The sequence below is a fragment of the Callospermophilus lateralis genome, chromosome X (assembly GCF_048772815.1).
Source record: "Callospermophilus lateralis isolate mCalLat2 chromosome X, mCalLat2.hap1, whole genome shotgun sequence".
Taxonomy (NCBI): Eukaryota; Metazoa; Chordata; class Mammalia; order Rodentia; family Sciuridae; genus Callospermophilus; species Callospermophilus lateralis.
The window spans coordinates 4989949-5017932 of record NC_135325.1 but is presented as its reverse complement, the minus strand read 5'-3'; the positions used below and the strand labels follow the sequence as shown (position 1 = coordinate 5017932).

The following is a 27984-nucleotide window of genomic DNA, read 5'->3' as shown; positions in this document are numbered from 1 at the left end:
TACCAGGTATGGATTAATACACTTGGATACTAGTTCCACTTTAAAATGAAAGGGACCACAGCTTATTATATTTAAAAAACAAAACAAAACAACAACAACAAACTAGAAGAATCCACTTACAGGTTTTCAAATTCCATATGGCCTTGTGGCTGTATCATTGGTATAGTGAGGCATTTGCTTTAGATAAAAAATAATGAGCATGGAAAGAATAGAGGAATAAGAAGACAAGGGAGAAAACAAAGAGACAAAGATAAGTCAGAGAGATAATCTGCATCACTGTGGGGAAAGACAGACATGGGTACCCTGTATGGAGGCTCACAACTGGATGAAAAGATGGCAGACAGTGGGCAATGTGGTGGGGAGGAAGTCTGAGGCAGCAAATAAGAAAGGGAAGTCATGGCTAGGTGTGGTGGTGCATGCCTGTGATTCCAGCAACTTGGGAGGCTGAGACAGGAGAATTACAAGTTCAAAGCCAGCCTCAGCAAAAGTGAGGTGCTAAGCAACTGAGTTGAGACCCTGTCTCTAAATAAAATACAAAATATGGCTGGGGATGGGGCTCAGTGGTCAAGTGTCCCTGAGTACCAAAAAAAAAAATTTTTTTAAGTTTCTTTAAAAACAAAAACAAGAACTTCCGGACCCGGAGGCTTAAACATGGATGTGCACCTGACGAACTTCCGGATCCTGGGCCTTAAACATGAACGTGCGCCTGAGGAACTTCTGGATCCAGTGGCCTAAACATGGACGTGCACCCGAGGAACTTCCGGATTCAGGGGCCTAAACATGGATGTGCATCTGACAAACTTCCGGATCCTGGGGCTTAAACATGGATGTGCACCTGAGGAACTTCTGGATCCAGGATCCTAAACATGGATGTGCACCTGAGGAACTTCCAGATCCAGTGGCCTAAACATGGATGCCTGAAGCGCTTCCAGATCCAGGGCCTTAAACATGGATGTACGCATGAGGAACTTCTGGATGCTATGGCCTAAACGTGGATGCCTGAGGGCCCAAAGATAGATGTGTACCTGAGGAACTTCTGGATCCGGAGGCCTAAACATGGACGCCTGAGGAACTTCCGAATCCTAGAATCTCAACATGGACATGCACCAAAGGAACTTCCGGATCCTAGATCCTAAACATGGACGTGCAACTGAGGAACTTCCAGATTCGGGGGCCTAAACATGGACGTCTGAAGCATTTCTGGATCCCAGAGCCTAAACATGGATGCCTAGGAACTTCCGGACCCAGGGGGCTTAAACATGGACGTGCACCCGAGGAACTTCCAGATCCGGGAGCCTAAACATGGACATGCACCCGAGGAACCTCTGGATCCATGGGCCTAAATACGGACACCTGAGGAACTTCTGGATCCTAGAGCCTAAACATGGACATGCACCTGAGGCATTTCCAGATGCTAAGGCCTAAACATGGACGTGTGCCTGCCCGGATCTGGGTGCCTAAATATGGACGTGCACCCATCGAACTTCTGGATTCTGGGGCTTAAATATGGACGTGCGCCTGAGGTCTGGGGGGCCTAAACATGGATGCCTGAGGAACTTCCAGATCCAAGGGCCTAAACATGGATGGGTCCCTGAAACTTCTAGGTCCTTGTGCCTATAAAGGGCAGGGCGTGACTCTCAGAAGGGACATAGCCCATGAAGGGGAGCCGAATATGGAGCCTGTTGGGAGGCAGACTGAGCTGTCACACCCTGAACTTGAATGTGAAGGTGGCCTCACTTCCCAGCCTTCCCCTGGGTGTCACTTCCTCCCCTTCCAGGCAGTGCAGGGGAGGAAGTGAGACCAGGGGCAGGGGCCAGACCCTGAGGAGGGACACTGTCTTTCTCCTCGCTTAGCTAGGCACCCGGCCTGGCTGGGGATGGGGACATCTTGTGACACTGGCTGCCTCCTGCATCCCTGCCCCAGGACCTCAGGGATCACAGGCGGAGATAGTCGTTGATTCTCCCCTGGCTGCTGACCCTCAGCCCCAGGGTCTGCCCAGGGAGAGCTCTGTCTCCCAGAGGGTCAGGGGACCCTGTGACCTGCTGCTTCTTACCCACCGTCATCCTGGGCAAGCACAGGTCAGGACACCAGAAGCTACTGAGAGTGACATCTCCTAGATGGGTGGCTGGGGACTTTACCTCTGTCCCCAGCCTCGGACAATGGATGATCCCCCCCAGAGACAGAAAATAACCCCACACTGCCCAAGACTTATTTTTTAAGCTTTGGATTCTGAAATTTTCCTGCTGCCACCTTCTTTGTGAAGCCAGTTTTTCAACGAGACAATATTCCAGGGGGGAAAAAAAAAACGAAACATGGAGTCATTCAAACCAAGCTGACACCTCTGGTTCTCCAAGAGAAATCTGGATTGGAGGGAGAATAGTCATTCTCAACTGGCGAAATAATGAAGTTCCCTTGTCCTTATTTTGTGTAAGCAAAATAAATAATCTGATGTTAACTCATCAAAAACAAAAACAAAAGAGAAATTGCATGACCCTTTCTCCATGATCATCTTATGATTTAATTTAATATTTATTGAGCATCAAATTGGTCCAGACGCAGTGCCAGACCCTGGAGATATATACAATTTATATACCTTCAAGGTATTTAGATAGAAACTTTAGGCTGAAAAGCTTGAAAAGACTAATCAAGTAAGCTCCTTCTAAGCCATCTTTCATATAGAGAACATAAAGATTCTGTGTCTGAAATGTGCAGTTCTTTGGAAAAAGTGGGAACAGAAGGAAATCAAATGCTTAAGTATCACTTAAAACATTAGATAAGATAATATAAAGGGCAAGTCTATGCTGCTCAATCCCAGAAGAACCACACGCTTCCCCAGTTTTCTAATTCAAGTACTGAACATTTTCTGAGTAGACAGCCCTATCTCAGCTAAAGCTTGTATCAGCGGTTTTGAGGGTGAGGTCCAAGGCAGTGGGATCATGGGGACATTATCTACATGCTGAGCAGACAGCCCAAAAGCTGAGGTTTACCTTTTCAGTTTTCTTACTTGCCACCAGTCAGGGCAGTCTTCCCTTGGAATATATCGCATGTTGACATTTGGCTGGGAACTGAAGTTTTTCTTTGCATCAACGTCATATTGAGGTAGAGTAATACTTGAAGATGGTGCATCCATTTTGAGACTAGGAACTGCCCGAGGAATCTTTAGCTTTGAAGAACAGGAGATTTTACTACATTGTGGTGAGGCACAGATTCAGGAACTAGGAACTAACAACTAAAGTATATCAGCTCTTAAATTGGAAGTAAAGAGGGGAGGAAGGGAGGAAGGAAGAGGGGCATAGTAAGTATTGTTAAGGATATGGAGCGACCGTAACGTATAATTTTGCTGGTTGGAGTATAAAGTGGTAAAAACACATTGGGAACTTATTTGCTGAATGCACTAAAGATGGATGTGCATATACTCTATGACCCAGAAATTATGGGCATGCACACACACATACATGCACATATACTCTATGACCCAGAAATTATACACACACAGACACACTCTATGAACCAGAGATTACACACACACACACACACACACACACACACACATATATATATAAAATAGTGAAACAGAAAGATGTGGAAAACAACATTCATAGCAGAATATTTTGAATTAAATAAAAATTGGAAATTACTGAAGTGCTCATTAAGAGAATAAAATAGTAAATACACTGGTTGCAGTAGATTAAGTAATAGCTCCCCAATATGATCATGTCCTAATTCCCAGATGCTGTGATTATCTTACATAATACAAAGGACTTTGAAGATTGTGATTAAGGAATTTGAGGTGGAGACATTATTCTGGATTATAGATATGGGACTGATGTCATCAAAGGGACCCTTTTAAAAGGGAAGATGGTCAGGGATTAGAGAGAAAATATGAGCATGGAAGCAGAGGTCAAAGAACAGAGAGGCTACTACCCTCTTGACTCTTAAGATGAAGGGAGAAACCAGGAACCAAAGAATATAGATAACCTTCAAAAGCTGGAAAAGGCAAGAAAATAGATCCTCTCCTAAAGTCTCCAGAATGAATACAGCTCTGTGGAACCATTTTAGACTTTTGACCTTCAGAACTACAAGATAAAAAATTTGTGTTGCTTTGAGCCACTGAATTTGTGGTAATTTCTTAGAGCAGCAATAAGAAAATAATATAGTGGCATAGTCATGCAATGGAATTCTATAAGCAGTAAGAATAAACTACAACCATACACTAAAACAATGTGAATCTCATAACTTGAACAAAAGACAGACAACAAATGACTATATACTTTATGATTCTACTTATGTAAAGGTCAAAACCAGGCAAATAATCTATGATATTGAGAGTTAGGCGAGCAATTACTCTTGATGGGCTGTAGTGACTGGAAGGGAACATATGGTTCTATGATATTCTGTTTCTTTATCTGAATATATTTTATACAGATGTGTTCAGTTTGTGAAAATTCATCAAGTGGAACACTTAGTATCTGTGTGCTTTATACTTCATCAAAAATTGTGTGAGGGGCTGAGGATGTGGCTCAAGCGGTAGCGTGCTCGCCTGGCATGCGCGGGGTGCTGGGTTCGATCCTCAGCACCACATAAAAAATAAAATAAAGATGTTGTGTCCACCAAAAACTGAAAAATAAATATTTAAAAAAAATTGTGTGAGTGTGTGTGTGTGTGTGTGTGTGTGTGTGTACAAGCATGTGAACACACATGTGTGAGCTCTAAATTTAATTTTTTCAAATTTATTTTCCTTTTTTCAGGTATATCATTTATTTGGAGTTGAGGCTTTGACATTCTGGAAATTTTTTGTTACACAGGATACTGATATATATAAGCTATAAAATGGGTTCTTTCTAAAGATAAATGCATTGGAAAGTTCCTTTAATGGAAATCTGAATAGAATGGCTATCAAGCTGATTTTTATTTCTACCATTCAGAAAATATGTCTTCTATTTAGTGCTTTGGTAAGAACAAAACAGAGAAAAAAATGCTTTTCACAATACCCTTTCTGAACTCTGGTTCATTTGGGCAGTTTGTAATCAGAATAGGCTTAGGAACCCTTAGTCACTGATTTGCTTGGCTGATAATTTTCAACACATTTCCCAAAGAATTTCCTGCCAGAGGTGAGATGCAATCGTTTCTAACTTCTTAATTATCTTCTGCTCTTAGATTTGTTTAAAACAAACTTCATTGGAATTCACACTTTTAAAGTGAAGAATTATGTGACTCTTACTAAATTTATCAAGTTGTATAACCATCATAATCTGTTCTTAGTATATTTCCATCACCCCATTAAAATCTCTTGTGTGCACTGACAGCCAATCTCCATTTCCACTCTGGCCTTAGTCAACCATTATTTGACCTCTGTCTGTATAGAGTTGCTGAATCTGGACATTGCTGTTGGGGCCATGATTTTAATGTAATGATGGGGATGGAACCCAGAGTTTTGTGCATGCTAGATAAGCATTCCACCACTGAGCTACACCCCTGGCCCAAGGGTCATAATTTTTAAGCTTTAGGACTGGAGCAAATATCCAAATTCAAACAGCAATGTTGCTGATAACAAAGTGAAAACTCCAAACCATAATAATTGTTTCCTTTGGCTGCCATAACAAATCACTGCACATTTGATGGGTTAAAATAACAAAAATTATTCTTTCAGGAGCTGGGGATATAGCTCAGTTGGTAGAGTGCTTGCCTTGCATCACAAGGCCCTGGATTCAATCCTCAGCACCACACACACACAAAAAGATAAGACATCTGTTCTGTCATAAATATTGATAACTTTGCAAATGTGGATTGAAAATTCAAATTATTTAGATCTTCACATAAGACCAAGAATAAGCATTAAGAAGCTCACTCACTCCAGGTGCTACCAATAACTAATCACGATAGGACCAGCTATGTAGGAGCATCTCTTTTTCACTAGATCCCCTTTGGGTTTAACCCTGAAAGGGTCAGAAATCTTAACCTCTCTATGACCCTTCCCCCAAAGCAAGCTGCCAGCTGATGCCAACTCAAGTTAGGTAAAGTGGTGAAGGTGTAACTCAAAATAATGTTTGAAGTCATGTGATTATATCATTGGATGGGACAATTCAGAGGCTGTTCTTGTGACTACTAGCAATTAGGGCAAAACATCATCTGAGAGTGAATGAAAATTATGGAATCTGCCTAAGACTTTCTGGCAGCTTTGGAAGAATCACGGAGGGAAAAATGATTTTGTTTTATGCTTGTGTCTCATTCCGTCACTGGGATATCTCCAGGAGTCAGTATTGGCAATGCCGGTGGTAGGGAAACAATGATCGATATTAATAGTTGCTGGTTACATGTGACACCATCTAAATACTTCTCTCCCATTCACCCTTTTTGTGTGTGTTACTATTTATAGGTTTACTGGTTACGAAAAGACCTAGTAGTTAATACAAAAATATAAAATGTTACAATGGTTCTATTTGAATCCATTTTGATACCACCCACAGGTAGTAGTGATTGCTCACATTTTTCCTCTCTTTGCTAAGTGGTCTGCATGAAGTCTACATTTTCTGGTCTTGAATCTGGCAACTCTTCATTCATTTAATATATCCTGACAATGAAAAACATTAAAACAAATAAACAAACAAACAAACAAAAAAAAAACATTGACTTACCACCCTGTCTGGGAAAAAGGGAGCTCTGTGTTTCTCTTCATTGATGGCAATGTGCAGATCAGCATCTGAAATGTAAAACCAAGTATTATCAGAAGGAATGTGAAATAAAACAAAAACAAAACAAGAGAATGTTAAGAACTAATGGGCTCTTAACTAACTAATGTTAAGAACTAATGTTAAAAACTAGTTGTAGCTCAGCGGTAGAGCGCTTGCTTGGCATGCTTGAGGCCCTGGATTCCATGTTCAGCACCACATATCAATAAATAAATAAAATAAAAGATCCATTGACAACTAAAAAATATTTAAAAAAAAAAAAAAGAAAGAAAGAAAGAAAAAGGAAGAATTAAGAGAAGGAGCTGGGCGCAGTGGCACACGCCTGTAATCCCAGTGGCTCAGGAGGCTGAAACTGAAGGATCAAGAGTTCAAAGCCAAAAAAAAAAAAAAAGAGTTCAAAGTCAGCCTCAGCAAATGCGAGGTGCTAAGCAACTCAATGAGACCTTGTCTGAATAAAATACAAAATAGGGCTGGGGATGGGGCTCAGTGGCTGAGCGCCCCTGAGTTCAATTCCTGGTACCAAAAACATAAATAAATAATAATAATTTAAAAAAAGAATTAAGAGAATGAAATAGATTGTGTGAACAATAATACTCCAGACTCACTGAATTCAAACACAACATCTGGAATAATTCTGTAGCTTTCCTGTATGATGCCCAACTCAAACACCACTCCTCTATCATCAATTATTGATAACTTTGCAAATGTGGATTGAAAATTCAAGTTCCTCTAAGTCCTATAAACTATTAATTTATACCTCATATCTATCCTATATTTTAGTCACAGATATCTAATCTGGTTAGGTAGTACATATGAGCCTAGGGGTCAGTATTTCTGTCTGATTCCTCTTTGATTGGCTCATACAAGATATTTTAATAATTATTGAAGATGAATAAATAATTCATGAATACATAAATAAATCTATTACATGCTTTCTGTTCTTATGATATTTGTTGATTTCTTTTCCACCCTTACATGGAAATAGATGCCCAATTTGTGAGAATGAAACCACTGTATGCATTATCAGTGGAGTGATTATATGGTTTATTACCCAATCTGAATCATATGCCTTTAATAATTAGGCCAAATTGCCAGGCACCAAGTAAGAAGTCTTGAACAATGTGAGGTTTCCTGGCAAAGTATTCCAGAATCTAGAAATTTGGTCCTAATGGGGGGGGGGGAGCCATCCACCCAGGGTTTAGTCCAACAAGGGGTCATGCATTACATGCTTCCCAGAGGGTACATCCTGGGGCCGCTTTGCAACTCTGCTCGCAGCACAGGAACTTCCCATCCACGAAGAACCCACTGTGGTACTTGATCAGCAGGTGGGGGTTGCCCCTTATCTCTGAGGAGCAGGTAGAAAGGAAACAAGATGTGAGCAGATATTGGCCCAAGAGGAGAAACACAGCCAGCAAGCACTGTCATTGCAGAACAATAAAAACTCCATTTGCCAATAACTGAGGTAAGAGCCAGTGGTTCCTGAAGGATATGTCTTTCATTCAGAAGTTAATAAACCACAAAGAAAAAAGTTTAGCTATGTGCATAGTGACAACAACAAAATAACATATCATTCTTTAAAAAACACTAGTAAAAATGCATATACAAATCAGCTTGCTGTTGAATTTTAGAAATTCATCCATAGATCTAGTATGGAAGGACTAGATCTTAACAAGGAGACAAAAAATCTTATAGCTTACACTTCCCTTCACTTTTTATTTTGAAAACACTCAAATGTACAGAAAAGTTATAATAGTATAATAAACATTCATGTACCCTTAACCGATATTCACCAATTATTAAACATTTTGCTTTTTCTTTCTTTCTATACATATCATTATTTCTAAAATTTTTATCATTATTAAATTTTGCTTAATAATTTGAGAGTAAATAGTAGATATTATGATCTAAATAATGTCAACCATAGATACTTCAATGTGTAACTTTTATTAACAAGGGCATTCTGGGGCTGAGGTTATGGCTCAGTGGTAGAGCACTTGCCTAGCATGCATGAGCCACTGGGTTCCATCCTCACACCACATAAAAATAAATAAATGAAATGAAGGTATTGTGTCCATCTACAACTAAAAAATATATATATTAAAAAGAGGGTGTTTTCTTATATAACCATAATACAATCATCACATTCAGGAAATCCAGCAGTGACAAAATATTACTAATAATATGAATTTCACATTTAAACATTTTTCTGACTGTTCCAATTATGTCCTTTATAGTCACTTACTTTTTCTGATCAAGGATCCACTCCAGAGTCAATGTGACATTTAGTTATCTACTTGCCCTTGACATAGAATGGTTTCTTATCCTTTGTCTTTCATGACTTTGACATGTTTAATGAATGGCTTATGGGCTACTTTTCATGGAATAGGTACATATTAAAAAAAAAAAAAAACTATAGGAATACATCAATATTTAATCCAAAGAATTTAATTTCTAATCTTGGTGTATAATACTAAATCTATAACAATTTAGCCTCTTTTGAAATACAACAAAGAAGCTTACAAGGTTTTAACAGAGATTAGTTTAAGAAGCATTGCTAGGTGGGGGATTTCTTATTTTAATCTCAGAAGATTTGCTCCTCCTTTCGAACCTACTCAAGGAAGTGTATGGAGATAATAATAATAAATATTTTGCTGAGTTACTGGGAAGATATAAGATAATGTATATAAATATTTGGCCCCCAAAGTAGGTGTTCAGCTTTTGTAATCATTCCCTTAGTTTAACTCAGTTCAGTTTAGCTAAAAATGCTGGCATTAAAAAACTTCACTACTGAAAAGTATTACAAAAATCACAGAAAGCAAAAGGAATAAAGATTCTAAAACACAACTTTCTGATTTTGGTTCCAAAGGATTCTTGGAATTTCTTGGGCACATTACTTGTCTTCCTGCTGTCTAAGCTCTGGGTCTCACATGTCAAGATTCCTAGGATTTCCTACTATGTGGATTTAGATTCCTGAGTAGCTAATTCTTTTTCCAATCCAGTCCAAAAGTTTGCACTGCAACACTCCCACCACCTAATAATGACAATAAGAGGAACTTTCTATAAAAATTGAAAATACAGTAGCTACAGGACTTACACAGTCCCAGTAAGACCTGGACTTTGCCCTGGTAAAGGCAAGCACAGTGGGTGGAAAGCAGGTGGCTTAGCTTCCCCAGCTGCTGGCAAGACACAATAGCCAGCTCTGTGCTGAGCAGGATGGGGGGCGGGAATCTGATCCTCAGGCTTCCTGTCTGTTAACAATGAGAATGCAAAAGGAGGATGGGTCTGGCATATTCCCTGAGGTTAGTAGGAAAATCAGTAGATTATTTCTTGGCATTGGGTCCTTTTACTGCTTTATTTTTTCTCCACCAAGCCTCAAGAAAATTCAATCCATGAGTCTCCTTTATATGACATTTTTATTACCTTTTTGTAATGCTTTCAACCATTGACTTCGGCTTTCTTCATTTGATGCATAGACATAGAGAAGTCCATCTTTATAGACAATCTGGAAAGGAAAGAATGTGATTCATTTTGATATAATATATTGTTTATTAGCTTTGGAATTAGATGGAGAAAAATCTATGCTTTTTGTTTGTTTTTATCTTCCACTTTTCAATTTATTTTATCCCAGACAGTTCAAATCTTTGGAAAATCATAGAAATGATGCATCTGACAGCGGTGAGCATTGAGGTCTCAGTAGGGATGCCCTGGACCGTGGAGAATGTTAGACATTATATGTGTCTTACAAGGGTTCTGGCCCATCCATTTGCCCATTGATCAATTCCTTTTACAGCCCATTGAAAACCAACTGCTTTATCCTTAAAAATATGTCTAAGGATGGGATATTCTTTATTTTTTTCAGGTCATCTGTCGGTCTTCATATATTCTGATCATTTTACAGTTCATCTTTACATTGAATAAAACTATGTCTACTTGTTACTTTAGTCTTGCTTTGTATGGCATCCTGGAAATCTCCAAAATAAATATTATTTTGTTGTTTGTTTCTAAAGAAACTTGTTTAAATGTTTGAAGATTATAATGTTTTCTCAAGATCCCTCTCTATTCTATTCTTGATAATAATGTTTAATAAATTTATTAAACACTTACTAGTTTCTGGGCTCTTTTGTAGGTACTATAATATTTTAATCCTATTTCGATTCTATGAAAAATATATGAGTATGCCTTTTTGTTAACAAATGAGAAAACATACTCAGAGAAAAGTTGAGTATGTGCTTATAGCTATACACCTGGTAGGATTAGGAGCTCTGCAGGATTCCAAAGTCTGTGTGCCTTTGAGTACCCTATGCTTCTGTGATGTGAGTTTGTAGCCTCTTCCGTGAGCACACTCTTCCCTGGTTTCTCCCAATTAGGTAATGTAGTTATACTTGGAAATATGGGTTGTTGTTGATCAACTGTATTATTGTACTTCATTTTTGACTACAGGTCCCCAATACTAGCACTGGATAATCTGGCCATCTGAAAGACAACCCATCCAGGGCTGGGGTTGTAGCTCAGTGGCTGAGTGCTTGCCTTGTATGCATGAGGCTCTGGGTTAGATCCTCAGCACCACATGAAATAAATAAATAAAACAAAGATATTGTGTCCATCTACAACTAAAAAAAAAATGTTAAAAAAAAAAGAAAGAAAGACAACCCATCTGTCTTTAAATCAGAAAGAAGTGTTGATTATATAATAGAAGTAGGGCATGACTTAAATCAAGCCACTTCCAAAAGGTACTGAAAGGATACTCTCCGTAGCATACCATACTTCAAGGTAAAATTAAAATTTCTTAGAATGATGTGCAAAGTCCTTCATTATTCTGCCCTGTCCACCTCTCCTGGATCATCTCTGTCTCTCTCATGAGGCTTCTTTTTCAGAGTGACTCCTATCTCACACATCAGTGCCTTGACACTCCTGTTCTTTTGTTCTGCTGCCTTTCCTTTCTGTGCTGGCTTAAACACTTATTTGTCCTTCCTAACCTGACATCTTGGCTTGAGGAGCAAAGCTAGCTTCCGCTTCCTGGAGCACAGTGGATATACTATGCTGACCTCCATCTTACCACTTGTTTGTTAGTCTATTTTGCTACGGCCTTGTAAATTACCTTGGGGCAGGGTGAATATTTTATTCTGTATAATGTTTCTATTACCTGGAACCCAGAAGAGACACTCAGCAAATTGTCAGAGCTGAGGCAGGTCAGGCCATTGCAGTTTATACTCTCATCTTGCTCCCCTTCCCTCCAAGGGATGCAGATGGGTAGACAGAATTTTAGCAAAATATGCAACTCCCATTCGGGAATATTCCAAGTCAACATTCTCTTAACAGATCGTTTTGCAATATTGTTATTTTACCTAGATATACTGAGTTCATGATAGAAAATGTCAAAGTGAAGAATCAACTACTCGAGGTGATATTGTGCCTTGTTTTACCTGAAATGGGTACTGTCTCTCCACAGGTGTCTGCTCCTCGAGATTGACTTTCTCCACACATCTGATTTTCTTAATTTCAATTGATCCTTTTCTACTTCCTCTTTTCTGAATTAAAACACAAAATATTAGATTTCTCATGTGATACGCCATGGTACATAGAGAAAAGCATAAAGCTAAAGTTATGATTGGGAGAGAGATTTGGAGATGGTATGATTAATGGAGAATCACTTCCCTTTCTCTAGAGTAGTCAAGTGTAAACACACACATACTCCAAAAGCAAGTGTTTAAACACTAGTTAAAATTTTGTTTGAGAATCATAAAATGGGGTTCGACCCCCCAGTTCCAAAAAAAAAAAAAAAAGAGAGAATCATAAAATGTGTTTCAAATCACCTACTATGTGGTTAATATACTCAGGAAAATCAAGAAATTTAATTCCCCAAAGCTTCTTCACTTCATTTCAGTTTTATGACAGTATTTAGTGTGTTTTTACAAAGTTAAAATTCTCACCTGTACAGAGATATTTGTTTATCCAGTGTTGTTTCAAAGCTGCATTTCTGATCCTCAACACTATTAATATTTGGGGCTGGTGAGATCTTTGCTATGGGGTCTGTCCTACGTATTGTAGGATATTTAGTAGCATCCTGGAATTTACTCACTGGATGCCAGTAGTACTTGCCCCATAACTAGTTGTGACAACTGGAAATGTCTCCAGTAGTTACCCAGTGTTCCCTGGGAAGCAAAAATGCCTTCAGTTGAGAACTACTATTCTAAAGTCATCTTTTTTTGTTGTTGTTTTGTTTTTTGGTACCAGAGATTGAACCCAGGGGCCTTAACCATTGAGCCACATCTCCACATCCCTAACCCTTTTTATTTTGAGACAGGGTCTTGCTAAGTTGCTCAGGCTGGCTTTGAACTTGTGATCCTCCTGCCTCGGCCTCCCAAGTTACTAGGATTACAGGTATGCCCCACCACACGGAGCTTATAAAGTTAAAATTTGCTTTAGTAAAGTTAAACAACATGTACAAAATAAAAACACTCTTGCTTTTTATCCCAAAATAAAAAAAAAATTAAAACCCTTCATTTTGAATTCATCACACTTTGGTTAAGGAAGGGCAGTGTAATCAGTGGATGCCAGTTGATCTTTACTGCACAAGCTGAGAAACCTGATATTCTTTCACTGTAATCAAGTACTTTGTGGAGACTTAGGAAAAATAATAAACAGTATAAAAACAATGGAATAGAGTCTCACCATTTTGTCATATTCATAGTAAGAAAGGTTTGTTTTAGTCAAAACAAAAAGCCGCTCTTTGTAATTATTTGGTGACATTTTCTTCTTTTGCTGTGACCTTTTGAGAAGAAGTTCTTCTAGAATGGATTTTGAATCCATATTATCGTCCTAAATAAAATAAAATAATTTCAATGAGTGTAGCCTCTAGCCAGGTTCTCTTTCAGCCTTCCTATATTTTACTCAACTGTTTCTCATTTAGGACTAATCTATATGCTAATTTTAAAAAATATTATAAATAACTACACACATACCTACAGCTTTTTCTACTGCCTTTGTTCTGAATTTTATACATATGCTGACATTTTTAAACTTTATTTATTTTTTCTTATGTGGTACTGAAGATCAAATCCAGTGTCTTGCGCGTATTAGGCAAGTGCTCTACCACTAAGCCACAACTCCAACCCAAATATGTTGATTTTTAAAAGCATTTTGTGAATTGAATAATGAACTCATTTCCCTGTCTGCACCATAAATTCACCATCTTTACACTACCCTCTAGACCACCTTATCACAATGTTCTTTATTCCTTAAGCATTCCTTAGGTGTTTGTTGAATTGAATAGGATATAAGAAAACTTTCAAAAAATTGCAGTTCAGAGAGTTCACCATATATGAATTAATTGATCAACTGAAATTTCCCTCCATTTATGTGGCTAGTGGTTTGTGAGAGAAATATCATGGCAGATGACATTGTAATGGTCAGATCTTCAACAAAAAGGATATGGGTATAATTTTAAACATTTCAGAGATTTTAAAATCAAAGTGACTCCTCAAGATAGAATAAAAGGAAGAAAATACTTGGAAACTCAACACAATTTATATCAAAGGAGATTTAAAAGACCTAAAAAAATCAGTACATTTACAGAGTAAAAACACTTTTGCTTTTCTATCAGAAGCATGTAAAGCATTGAGTAAGGTATTTTTGAAAAATAAATTCAAAGACTGTTGTTGTAACTTCAGTCTGATCTCAAATGTGATCATGAAAAAGACCGATGTTAGGCAGTAAGCTACAGAGATAAACTTTCTTTTGTTCTTTGCCTTCTCAAACTACATCATTGTTTATAGTTAGATGTCCACTAGTTAAGATCTTTTTGTTTGATGATCTGAGATAATTTACTTACCTCAAACTCCTTAGAGCCGAAGTCTACACGGGTCCCTAAGTTTAACTCTCAAGCTCTAAGCAAAAGTTAGTGTTCCAAGCCACCATCACTCATATTTCCTCTGGCTATGCCAGGGTTGGGCTTTAAAAAGAAGATATTTGCATCCTATTTATCACTCTTGATCAGGAAGCACCCACACAGGCCTTGCTCTGTCTGACTGGAGGCAGGTGCCAGGTAAATCCATCCAATCAATTCTCTCTGGCTCAGGACTATGAGGAGCCCACTATGGCCAGAAATGAAAAGAAAAGGAGACTAAGAAAGATAGCCAGATGTTGTATAAACCACCATCGATTCAAGCCACCTTTCCTCCTGACATACACCATGCAACTCTGAAAGAGGGAATTTGGAAAACCAGCTTTTATTATTGATTTGCCTTTTTTATTTACTTAAAAATGGCACTCCGGACAGCTCACAGGAGAGCTATTTATTATTAATAATGAGGAGACTATTTATTAATCCCTAAAATGGCCTCCATGGGCTTTGCTTGACTTATGGACAGAAGTAGTGGAAATCTTATTCATTAAAAATAATAACTTTTTGCTTTGGATATTGTTTCACTGAGTTTTAAAATAGGATAATTCTTTTGCAGAGGTAGAAAAGTAGAGTGGATTCTTTTGAGCACAGTGGGTGTTGTCCACAGTGGTCACTGGTTTCTTTGCTTGGGGCTAGGAGACAGGGCAGAGATCAGGGTGGAGTAGAGCTGGCAGGATCTACAGAGGCAGATGTCACACCATCCTTACATCTCTGACTTGGTTGGAAACTCTATGCATATGCCTGCCTAGATAAGCTTTTCTTTTTTTGAGGTGGGGGGGGTACTTGGAATTGAACTCAGCTGTGCTCGACCACTGAGCCCCATCCCCAGCCCTATTTTGTATTTTATTTAGAGACAGGATCTCACTGAGTTGCTTAGTGCCTCACCATTGCTGAGGCTGGCTTTAAGCTTGCGATCCTGAGCCACAGGGATTATAGGAGTGTACCACCTCGTCCAGATTAAATTTATTTTTTTACATCCAAAATGTATGATATGTCAAGAGCTTTGTAATGTTTTGAACAACTAATAATAAAAAAAAAGAAAAAAGAAATGTATAACTAGCTGAGAATCTGCTTGAAATTCACGGAAACCATGCAGGTATACTTTTTGTGAGATGTAGACCCCTTTGGGGGAGCCAACACTAGACAGAGCTTCAGGGAACACTTGCATTTCTATATTTAAAAATTTTACTAATAAAGCAGAAAGAGAAAAGTATAAAAACTTTTGCCAAATCTCTTTTATGCCTACAGCTAAAATATTACTCTTTAAAGAAGAGTGCTAATTAAATAGATCTGGTTGGTTGAACAGAAAGTTTGCTTTTTAGAATTTTTTCAGGTGCTGAATAAATTCATGACATTAAGGACACTTTACAAAATGCAAAACCCAAAGTCCCAGCAGTTCATGATGATATACACACTTTTCTATGTATGGAACTTTCATATGCATGACATTTAAAATGTTTTTTTTTCCAAATTTTATATAAAAATTAATGAGTGGCTGGGCTGGGGAGGTGGCTCAGTGGTAGAGTGCTTGCCTCGCATACACAAGGCCCAGGGTTCAATCCTCAGCACTGCAAAACAAATAAATAAATAAATAATGAGTTGCAGAAACCACTGACACATCCACAAATTTTCCTGTGTCTGTTGAAGAGAAGAAGAATATTGAGTAGAAATGAAGAAGCCCTCAAGATTCTTCAATAAATCACCCAGGATTTACAAGGCTTGTTGCATCTGACAAAATAAAATTTGTCTAATTTCAACATAATTGTTCATTTCAAAATCTTGCCCATTGTGAATTTTTTTCTTTCATTTCTAAAATTATATGTGGTATAGATTTATTCTACAAAACCAAGAACTACAAGTAGGTGAAAGAATGTAAGTTTAGATTCTTTTTTTTTTTTCAAATATACACAGCCACATGCTTATTTTCACAAAGAAGGGGGTCACATCTCGTGCATGTGGGTCTGCAATATGCTATTGTTATGTAACAAACACCTGGAGCCACATGTCTTTGAAGTTCTATCTCAGAGAGCCAGTCCCTCAGAACTCTCCTCCCCAAGGTGGACTCCAAGGCTTCCCTAACCAACTTCAAAGCCCTGTTTTGATGATGCATGCTTTTGTCATCTCCTGATGAGTTTCTTCAAAGACAAGCTTTGTGGTTCGCACTCAGGTTTGCACCCACTGTTCCCCTTCTATTTGCTCTGTCTCTGTATTTTCCCCTTTCTGCTCTAAATAGTCTAGATTCTAAATTAAAGGCATTTCTATGGTCTCACTTGATATAGGGGTGATAATTGGTGATGACTAATTTTTAGAAATGTAATGACTTCTTCATTGTATTAGGACGATAAATAAACAAGGCTCAGGTACTACTGTTGGTTGATTCAAATGCCTGTCCAACGCCTGGCAAACCCTTCTCTGCTCAGCCTTTCCCCACCCCCCTTATTAAAGGGAAATTCAGTTGAGAAGGTGAAAGAAAAACTTTTCAAAATATAATGAGATCCTACACCTAGTTAGCATTAAACAGAAATCTATTTCCATAAAGGAGCGGGTGGGATTTGGCTGGACTCTCATTACCTCCCATGTAGAATAGAAATACTGATTTGCTTACCAAATAGCCCAGGCTGCCTATTTCCATAAGCACATAAAACTAGAGAGATATTAAAGCATAGGGAAGAAAAAAAAAAACTAGCTGAAATCAATACAGTATTTTCTACAAAGAAGCCAGTAAGCATTATGTAACCTATTACATACACAAAAGGCACATATTGAATTAACAGGACTGTAATCACTATGATTATTTAGGATTTTTAAGGAAAGAATATTATGAGAGTAAGAAGTTCACATTTTGAAAGTCAATAAGAACATGCGACCTTAAAGATTGAAATAAATTTTAAGTGGTACCAAAGAGGTGTAGGAGGCACCCAAGGATGGGGGGAAAGGTCTGTGTGTTTAAATAGAGCTATTGAACCAAAAAGTCTATTCCCTGACTGGCTCAATGCTGCCTTACAGCTTTCTTCTTTAAGAATGAGAGATGAGGACAGAAATTCCTTGTCCTTTTACTTGGTTCAGTTATATTCTTTTATTTTACATGTCATTTTTAGCTAATGATTTTGATTAGTGTCAAGTAGTTAAACAATACATATGTTGAGAAGGCAGTAGAAGAGGGAGTATGAGAAGGAGGAGGAAGATTCTCCAAGAGGGGACTAGGCAGGGTCTGAAAGGGAAATCTGAGGACTCAGTGACAAACTTAATCTTCAAATATTTGCCCAAAGCCAGACCCGCTTATCTTCATGCTAAATAACTAAACAGAGTACAATGGCAAGTCTCAACAGGATCAAGAAGCTTAACTCAGAATCAGGTGGCAGGCAGTGGTTTAAGAAGTCTTACTATGCTGGTCAAAACCAAATACCAGCTCCTCAAAACCTGACAAATTCCTATTTCACATGCAGGACAGAGAAAATTGGAGTTGATCTTGGCATAGTATGACAGACAGAAACTCTAACATAGACACTCAAATCCTCAGTATTTTGGAACACCATACATTAATTACTGAAAGGAATTTATGAAAAACCAGACATTTGGGGAGGACTATTTTCTCACAAAGAAAACAAAATTTCAATGCTATTCCTGTTGGACTAAAATTTGCTTTGAGTGTGAAATTCATGTTCAGCACTTTTTAGAGCTTTTGTAAGCCCTTTCTTCTTCTTTGCAGCAACCACTTTTCTTTTGTTACCTCCCCTCTGCCCAAGGCACTCTTTTGGGGCACTTCCCTTAGGAGCAGAACAAAAAGTGATCAATCCATGAGCTAAACAAGCTGGATTAGTTTACCACATAATGCTGCTTAGGTTGATGTGGGTGAAAGCATCAAGTTTCGGTTCATTTGTATCCTTGCTGTTTCTATGCAACCCCATGTGTTACTTCACCCTGCCAAACCTCAGCTTCCCCATCTGTAAAGGGAGTAAAAACAATAGCCACCTTGAAGGGTTATGAGGAGTCAAGAGAAAGTGGTAGTAACAATGCCCAGCACCCTAGTAGATGTTCTGAAAAGACACCCCTTCACCTTCCTAGGTGAAATTTAAAAGTAGTCCATAGTAAAGTTAAAATACTGAAGACAATGAAAGGAACTCCGAAGATCAAATTTCACTTTTCATCCCCCTGCCTCCAACTGCTAGGCATAGGAGTTAACGGGAAGCAGAAAGATCTCCTCTTGAATTCTCAAGTCAAAAAAACAGCAAAGCAACTGCTCTGTAGATTTGTTTCAGACTTCCCATCCTGGCACTCATTACCTTAAAATCAGGTTGAACCAGTCCCTTTTTGGTGGTGTATTGTACCATCATATTTCTTACAAATGAAAACTTGGAAGTTACTCAAAGTGTGGTCCGAAGGCTAACAACATTGGCACCACCTGGGAGTTAATCAGAAATGCAGACTCTCAGGTCCCACACTAGACCTAATGCATGTGAATCTGCATTTTAGCAAGATCCCAGTGATCCATGTGCACATAGAGCTTGAGAAACGCTGATGTAGAGCATAATGTATTTGTACTGCTTTAAAAAATTCAATGAAATGATCATGGTCCACAAGAACTTTGAGCGTAACTATATACTTAACCTTCTCATCTTTCTATGTCTGTCTAAAATACCACCAAGTCTCTGATTTAGGGAGACTTCAGGAAACTAAGAACCAATATTTATGGCTAAATTAACATCATGAAAGTATAAAGAAAAGAAGATATAAGTGAAAATTCTGTCTTTTTGAAAGCAGTTACAAAGTCAATATAAAAAGCAGTTAGCAGAGGAAATAGCACAATTTAATAGCTTTTGATGAGATTTTGAGCAAGCAGTAAATTCACAATAGCAGTCTAAGCCTCTGGTCCCCAAATTACACCTTCCAAAGTGCCAGGGGAAGCCCCAACAATTTAATATTCATAATTTGGTATTACTTTTTCCTATAATTTCAAGCCCCATGACACCTGGATCTGAATCCATTTTCTTGTAGGATGTGACAGTGCATAGCCACCTGCCACTAAAACGCACCATTTTGGCTTGTTTGGTCGCCTGGGTCCACTGTGGTGAAGTTAATCTGCTCTCCCAGGAACACAGCTGAGGCTGTCCTCTTCCCAGTAGCAGCAAATCGGCTCACATTTTCTTGGCTGCTGGGTCAGAAATGGCTACATTACTCAGTGCCCCCCAAACGTTTATTGTCCTGCAGGGCCTTACACAATCCTACAGGAAACCACGCTCAACACTTAGCCAACACTTGTTGATCTGATTGAATGCAACAAAAACGGAGACAAAAGCATATTTCATAAAGGTTCCAACTTCGATAACTACAGCTCCTGCTTTTCCCAGGCAGCACTCGGGTACATGCGATAACCCTGCCTTTGTTTAGAGAACTCTGTGCTGGAAAGAACAAGAAAATCTCTCAGCAAAACGGGACTGCTGACGCTGACTTCTCTCACAGGACTTGGTCAGGAAACCATTAGGTAATGCCAAAGGGCACAGAGAATAAGCAATGAAAACTTCAACTCAACACTTGGACAAAGGGAGCCTGCAAAAGGCAAAAGAATAGTTCCTATGACCAAAAAGGAGCACACTTCCACAGTTGCAATTATTAAGAATCTAGAAACAGAAAGGAGTTCAGTACAATGCACCAAGATTACAATGAAAAGGTGTGATTGTTACTTTATATCATGACAATATCACCATGTTTGGCTTTACACGTTCTGTTAGGTAGTAGCAACCAATGAGCAGTGAAATGGAGGCAAGGTCACAAGTGTTCTTTAAATTACTTTAGGATCTTCTTTAAGTGACTTCCAAAATAGATGAGAAAGCAAAGGGTGGTAGTTAATTTCTAAAAAAGAAACAGTAGCCAGGGAGCTATTTGTAAAACACATCAAGAGAAAAGAATTAATGGGACTAACTCTTGACAGGATACACTGAGGTTGATGTAAAGCTAGGAAACATGGCTATAAGTGTCTCCAATTGTCTGGGAAGGAAGATTCCTTTAACAGTACAGGTGCACTAAGGTAACTTCTGACCAGCTATTGCCCCCTGTGCCCACATTAACATGAGATTGACTTGTAGATGAAGCCCCCCTAAATAGGATGGCCATCATGACAGTTCTGAAGAGGAGCAACTAAGGTAAAAAACTCCACCATCCAATGTGAAGTAGGAGTTGAACACCTGATTGGCAAAGAGTACAGAAGGTGTTGCCAGTTCCCCTGGTAAACATCAAACAGTAATAAATTTGTAGACAGCATTGTCTCCTTGCTGTTCTCTGCTCAGAGATGGCTCACTCTCTCTTAGAGTGCTCTCTGCTTAAGCCTCACTTTGCTTTTACTTTACTTTCTAGACTAAAATAAAGTTCTCTTGTTTGACTTTTGGAGTCAGACTTTAAATTTTATTTCATCAGAACACAAGAACCGAGATTTGAAGTTTCAGCTCCCTGCTTTATTGTGACAGTTCCACCGTTTTCTCTGGTGCACACTGGCTGGTCACATATAATAAATCTAATGACGTGTTTTGGGCTCTGCTATGGATACCAAAAAAAATCGATCATTCTTTTGGCATGCATTGACCACACTGTATTAACATAAGTTTTTGAATGCTTTAACTTACTCATAAGCATCTATGATGTGATAAAGTTTTGGAGGAAAGCAAAACTATTGACTTTCAAAGAGGTATTTTTATATATATACCAGGGGTGCTTTACCCCTGGGCTTCATCCCCAATCTTTTTTTATTTTTGTACTTTGAGACAGGGTTTCGCTAAATTGCCAAGGCTGGCCTTAAACTTGAGATCATCCTGCTTTAGCCTCCCAAATTGCTGGGATTACAGGCATACACTGGCACACCTGGTGTCAAAGAGGTATTCTTTTGGGTGGACAAAGAAATAGCATAATTTCTATTCATTCAGTCAAATCTTACTGAGAGACACAACAGTCAACAGAACAGAGGAAGCCCACATTTCCGGGGGCTTATGTCTAGTGGGGGAGGAAACCAAATCACAGTTTAATTCCAGTAGAGTGTGAAAAAGAACTTGCAGAGACATTTTTAATATTTCTGTTTGGGAACTGGAATTTGCGAGAGGGCAAAGAGTCCTTCAGAAAATTCAAGAGTGTAGATTATACTTTGATAGCAAATAAAAGTCACTGATGAATTCCAAATAGCTCTCCGTCCTCTAAGGATAAAGTTTGCAGTCACTGATATCTTGGGAGCAAAGCAGAGTAATGATAGCATAACAACCTGGTGAAGTAAGTTCTACCTTCTGCCAATTAACTTTTTCTTTTTTCCCATATGGTGCTTTGTATTTATGCCACTGCTTATTAAATATGGTAACACGGTAAAAGATGGATTTTAGAATAAAAAGTAAATTTAAGGAGGCAAAGGAGGAGGTGGTATAACTGTGGAAACTTGTGGGCACAATCTCTTGGAATTTCCATCCCTTCTCGGGGCTTAAAACACTCAAAGGCAGCTGGGAGGAGTGGTTTCCTCCAAGTCAAAATGTCATAAATTTATTTAGTTCTTCTGTTCATTCACTTCCTCTGCTACTTCTCCTGAGTCTTGCATTAACTCTGCATTTTACATATCTTCAGTTAAATCCTAAGTTGTGACAACTTGCTATTTCAATTACATGATTTAATTTGCTCAAACTGCCTTGTCACCTTCACCCAGTTGAGGCCCTTAGGATTTTACCCTAAAGCTTGTTCCTGTAAACCTTTAGCAGGAAGTACAGCTAAAAGGACACAACATTGGCTCATTTGACTTTACAACATGAATAAGCTTCTTCACTTGTGCTTACATTTTTTAGAATAAGATACATTCCTTTGGCTTATGGGTTTAAACATCACTTATATGCGTATGATTCCAAATTTTAGCCAAGATCCCCCCCCCAGATTCTAGAGTCACATTTCACTGTCAGATTATTCATTTATGCTTGAAATATCTAATAGATGTATCAGATTTAATATGCCCAAAGCAGACCTACTGATTAATCCCTTAAAGTAGCCCCTTCCACAGTCTCCCCCTTCTCAGCAAATAGCAACTCTATCCTTCCAGTTGCTCATGCTAAAGAAAGCACGATCACCCTTGTTTTGTTTTGTTTTAGCATTCCCATACACCCCAGCATTCAATCATTACTGAAATAAGGTTAGCTCTATGTTCTAAATGTGTCCCAAATTTGGCCGCTTTTCAATACCTCTACTGCTACCTACTGGCCAAAGTTAACATCATCCCTCACCTGGAATATTGCACTAGCCTCCAGACTCTTCTCCCTTCCTCCACTCTTGCACCCTACAGGTATTCCTCACTGAGTAGCCAGATTAAATGTAAATCAAATCTTTCCCACTTCTCTAGTCTGAATTCTCCGGTATTCCTTCCTCTTCTGGTCCCTGAGTACTGTTTCTAACATCATCTCATATTATTTTCCTTTATCTTACTACTCCTAAAACTGGCCCACTTGCTGCTCCTCCTATGCTTTGAGTACCATCTGCCCCAGGGCCTGTGCATGGTCAGTATCCTCTGCTTGATCAACTGTCCCAGAAATCTGCCTGGCTCATCTCCAAGCTCTGTTTCAAATGGCTTTTTACTAATGAGCCCTGCCCACGCCACTCTGTTAATATTACAATCTCACCCCCACCCAGCTTGCCCAACTTCCTTACTCTTCTCTATCATTTTTCCATAATACTTATGACCTTATAGCACAATGCATAATTTACTTATTTATCACTTTTATTGTCTGTCTTTACTAAAGAGTCAGCCCACAAGGGTGCCAACAGCTTCTTTCTGAAGCCTGAGCTTTTCCTGTGTTTATCTCTCCACAGGGGGTATCACTCCATTACTGTCTGCATTTATTCCTTTTAGTACTCTGCTCTGCTCGGAGCCTGGAATCTGATGTGCACCGTTCATACTTACTGGAATTGTAGATTAATAAAGTGTCCCTCCTAAGGATGCTTGCTTCTCAAACCTTGGGTTCAGCAAACAGCCTTGCTCCTGATGAAAGGAGATAGTTGAGTGAGGGATCTGAGGTACACACTAAAAGTCTTATTGTTTAATGTTGCTACAACCTTTCCTGACATCTATGAAATCTTTACATAGGCTATTGGCAGTTCATCAATGTTATTCCCAATTTTTGGTGGGAGGTAAGCATTTGGGGTCTAGATGAAGTACCATCTGTTTTTGTAAATAAAACACATTGGAACAGAGCTATCATTCATTTGTACATTGAATCTGGCTGCTTTTATTCTATAAGGCAGAGTTGAGTGGTTATGACAGAGACTACACCTGAAAAGTCTCAGAATTTACTATCTGACCTTCCCAGATTAAATTTTCCGACTCATGCTTTAGTGAATCCTGTCAGGCCTGTAATCCCAGTGGCTGGAGAGGCTGAGGCAAGAGGATTATGAATTCAAAACCAGCCTCAGCAAAAGTGAGGCACTTAGTGACTCAGTGAGACCCTGTCTCTAATAAAATATAAAATAGGGCTGGGGATGGGGCTCAGTGGTCAAGTGCCCCTGAGTTCAATCCCTAGTATTAAAAAAAAAAAAAAAAAAAATCCTGCTGTCTGCAGAAGTGACCTAGTAGATTGGAATTCAGTTCAACAGCTCAATTTCACAGACATTGACTCAATTGTACTGTGCACAGGTGCCAGAGTTAGAGGCAAAGAAAGTGGACAAACAAGGTATCATTAAGGACTCCTTCCACTCCTGATTCCCACTTTGATTTAAATTATTTTTTTCTTGAAATTTTATCATGAAAAAGTCTCTACATATAGAAAAGTGAAAAGAGGTTGAAGCATTCATATACCATCATCTAGAGTCTATGATTAACATTTTATTTTATTAGCTTTGTCATATAACTATTCATTCATCCCTCTAACTTCTTGTTATTATTTTGGGTGTATTCAGAGTAAATCTCAGATTTAGGTATGTGCCATCCATATAGACCTCAGCAGACATGACTTCAAATTGGTTTTTATTTTAACTCCAACACTACAATCCTGAAAGCAGTCCTCATCTAATTTGGTTAGAAAAAACGACTTTACCAAGGTTGAAAACTGAGAAAGGTTATCAGAGTAATTGAGGCAAGTATCAGGGGAATCATTCAGCTAAATTTTTCTGCTTTCCTAGTTCAGAGATGAATCAGCCTTTCAGGGCCAAGAGTGATTTGCTTGTGATGGATTCTAGGAATGTTCTGTGCCTTTGAAGAGAGGGTCATAAGCTATGCTTTTCTGGGATGCTGCCAAAAACCCACAGGAAAGACAGAGAGGAACACAGGAGTTTTATGCAATAGTAGGCCACATGTAGCTTCTAGGTCAGAAGCCTGGTTGATGGAACAGACCAGGCTGTGTGCTCTCACCAGTGTGGAAATGGGCGTCACATGTGTCCATCTTTTTTAGATATATTTGGATGTCCTTATGTTAATGGGCTTCAGAAACCAATGTCTACAAAATAATCAGTCCTTGATTTGAAACCAACCTATTTCCTGGGTTCAGTGAGTCTGAATCCCTAATGTGGAATATTTCAGAGATATTTGTCACTTAATGAATAGCCGCTACACTGTCCTAGGAGATAAATTACCAAAATCTACAGGATAGAATTTTTGGTTGATAGCTTGAAGAAGAAAAACGATCGCAAGTGATGAAGTTTTTAAGATGTTCACACACTTGTATAAAATGTATCTTTGAAAAGAAATTTATTAAGTTATATGAATGAAGAAAATACAATTTTTGAAGAAAAAAGTCAAATAAAACGTGCTGACAATGTGGGGGTCTTTTTTTTTTTTTTTTTTTTTGGTCCCGGGGATTGAACCCAGGGACGCTTAACCACTGAGCCACATCCCCAGCCCCCCCTGCTTTAAATTTATTTTTTAGTTATAGGTGGACACAATATCTTTATTTTATTTTTATGAGGATCGAACCTGGCGCCTCACGCATGGTAGGCAAGCGCTCTACCTCTGAGCCACAACCCCAGCCCCCCCAGCCCTTTTTTATATTTTTTTATTTTGAGACAGAGTCTTGCTGACTTGTTTAGGACCTTCCTAAGTTACTGAGGTTGGCCTTGAACTTGCGATCCTTTTATCTTAGCCTCCCAAGCCAAGTTGCTGGGATTACAGGTGTGCACCACCTCACCCAGTTGTGTGTGTGTGTGTGTGGGGGGGTCTTTAAAGATTATAATAGTGTTATTTTATTTTTTTAAATTTTGTAGTTGTACTTGGACACAATACCTTTATTTATTTTTATGTGGTGCTGAGGATGGAACCCAGTGCCTCACACATGCAAGGCAGGCACTCTGCCACTGAGCTACAGCCCCAGCCCTATAACAGTGTTATTTAAAGTCACTTAGGGAAGGCATTATTCATTGTCATATGAGTGTGAAGCTTTCTGTTATGCATCCCAGGATTTCAAAGGTGATTGAAATCCTGGATTTCAAATGACATGGTAAAAATGGCTCAAGGTTCAATGTACAGGGTCATGCTTGTCATTTCAAAGGTGGGCCTTGTTATAGTGAAATATCAAATACCCTTTATTCCATTTCTAAACATTCTTCCCTCTGCCACCTTTTCACCCCCATTTTTAAGTCTTTGAGTTCTTCAGAACTATCTTTCTTTCTTTCTTTCTTTCTTTCTTTCTTTTTTTCTTTCTTTCTTTCTCTCTCTCTTTCTCTCTTTCTTTCTCCCTCAAGGGGCCAGCAAATGGAATTCCCTATTTTGCTCTGACCACACACAGCCTTGATTTTATCTTCTAGCAAAGGCCAACTTCTCAAAGATTTATATAAAGAAGGGGAAGCTTGCTCTAATTCCTATTATGGTCGTGGAGATGAAGGGGAATTTGAGTCCCAGAGGGAGCTCTGTACAGGCGTTAAATTGAAATATCTCCAAGAATATTGCAGATCCAGTAAAGAGATGGGTGAAAATGACCATCTAAGCTATTCTTCCTTGTTCTCTTTTATTATAAAGTTGTCTTGGTAAATGCTGATTGTGAGGAAAGACACTGGAATGAATCTAACCTAACTTTCCTATGTACATATAGGAATAACTACAGTGAATCTCACCATTGTTTCATTTACAGGAAATTATTAAAAAAAAAAAAAAAAGGAAATGTCAGAAGGATCAATAGAAGGAAGGAATCGGGGATGGGGAGAGGAAAGGGGAAGGAGAGATACTAGGGTCAGACTTAGAACAAGATATATTCCATGCTTGTATAATTATGTCAAAAAGGATTCTATTGTTGTGTGTAATTAAACAGAACCAAAAAAAAAAAAAAAAAAAAAAAAAGAAAGAAAAAAGAAAAGAAAAGAAAGAAACAAAAAGAAAAGAAAAAAAAGTAGAACAGTTGGAAAAACAAAAAACAGAGGGGTCTTTTTGAGACATCTGCACTTTTCTAGGTCACTGCTATGGCCAGTGGGATGAAACATTTAATCTCTAAAGCCTAGATTAATAATTATTTAACTTATTTGGTGGCCGGTCACCTTGGTAATAATTTAAATGGAATGTCCACTTTCTGAAAAGATAAATATTTGTAAAAGTTTGTCATTAGGCTGGAGATCTTTAAAAATCTACCTCTTCTCTTCTTTTTTGGGGGGGAGGAGGAAGGGTATGGGGGTGGTTTGAACCCAGGGGCACTTAACCACTGAGCCATACCCCCAGCCCTTTTTATATTTTATTTAAAGACAGGGCCTCGCTAAGTTGCTGAGGCTGGCTTGAATTTGAGAGCCTCAGCCTCCAGAGCTGCTGGGATTACAGGCATTCGCCACTGGGCCTGGCCTTGTCTTGCATAAAGGCACATTTTTCACGTGTCCATTATTACAAAACAAACTACTCGAAACTGAATAGTTTAAAACAACCCCCTTTTTTTTTTTTTTTTTTTTTTTTGCTTCACAATTTTGTGGGTCAGGAAGTTGGGAAGGATGGGGTTGGGTGCTCATGTCTTATCCATATGGCATGGGCAGGGGCAGCTGGGGCTCATGCATCCATTTCCATGATGACTTCTTTGAGTTTTGTGCCTCAGTATTGTTGGCTTCTGTCTCTTTGTATGGTGTCTTCCTCCAGGGCTTTTCCTTCCTGTGGTATGGGTTTCTTCCAGAATGGTGACCTCAAGTTCATTGTTTTTCTTTTTCTTTTTTCTTTTTTAGTACCAGGGATTGAACCCCATGGGTACTTAACCACTGAGCCTTATCCCCAGCCCTTTTATTTTTTATTTTGAGACAGATCTCACTAAATTGCTTAGGACTTCGTTATGTTGCTGAGGCTGCCTCAGCCTCCAGAGTCACTGGGATTAGAGGTGTGTGCCACTGCACACTGTTGCACTGTGTGCCACTTACCTTGACAAACAATGGCTGTTTGATGGAGGAATCAGACCTGATTATAAAATGAAATTATAAGAACATTATGATGAA

At 38.7% G+C, this 27984-nt stretch overlaps 1 protein-coding gene across 1 annotated transcript in view; it reads right to left on the bottom strand.

Moving 5' to 3' along the window:
* The window catches only part of Bmx (BMX non-receptor tyrosine kinase), a 47081-nt gene extending 27358 nt beyond the window's left edge, over positions 1 to 19723 (bottom strand). The window contains exons 1-7 of the mRNA XM_077106824.1: positions 19626 to 19723; positions 13362 to 13508; positions 12113 to 12217; positions 10110 to 10191; positions 7915 to 8034; positions 6636 to 6700; positions 2988 to 3163 (exon numbers count right to left, since the gene is read on the bottom strand). Coding sequence (XP_076962939.1) covers positions 2988 to 3163; positions 6636 to 6700; positions 7915 to 8034; positions 10110 to 10191; positions 12113 to 12217; positions 13362 to 13508; positions 19626 to 19628 — 698 coding nt within the window. The 5' untranslated portion in view covers positions 19629 to 19723. The remainder of the gene's footprint in view (positions 1 to 2987; positions 3164 to 6635; positions 6701 to 7914; positions 8035 to 10109; positions 10192 to 12112; positions 12218 to 13361; positions 13509 to 19625) is intronic.
* Positions 19724 to 27984: the final 8261 nt, after the last annotated feature.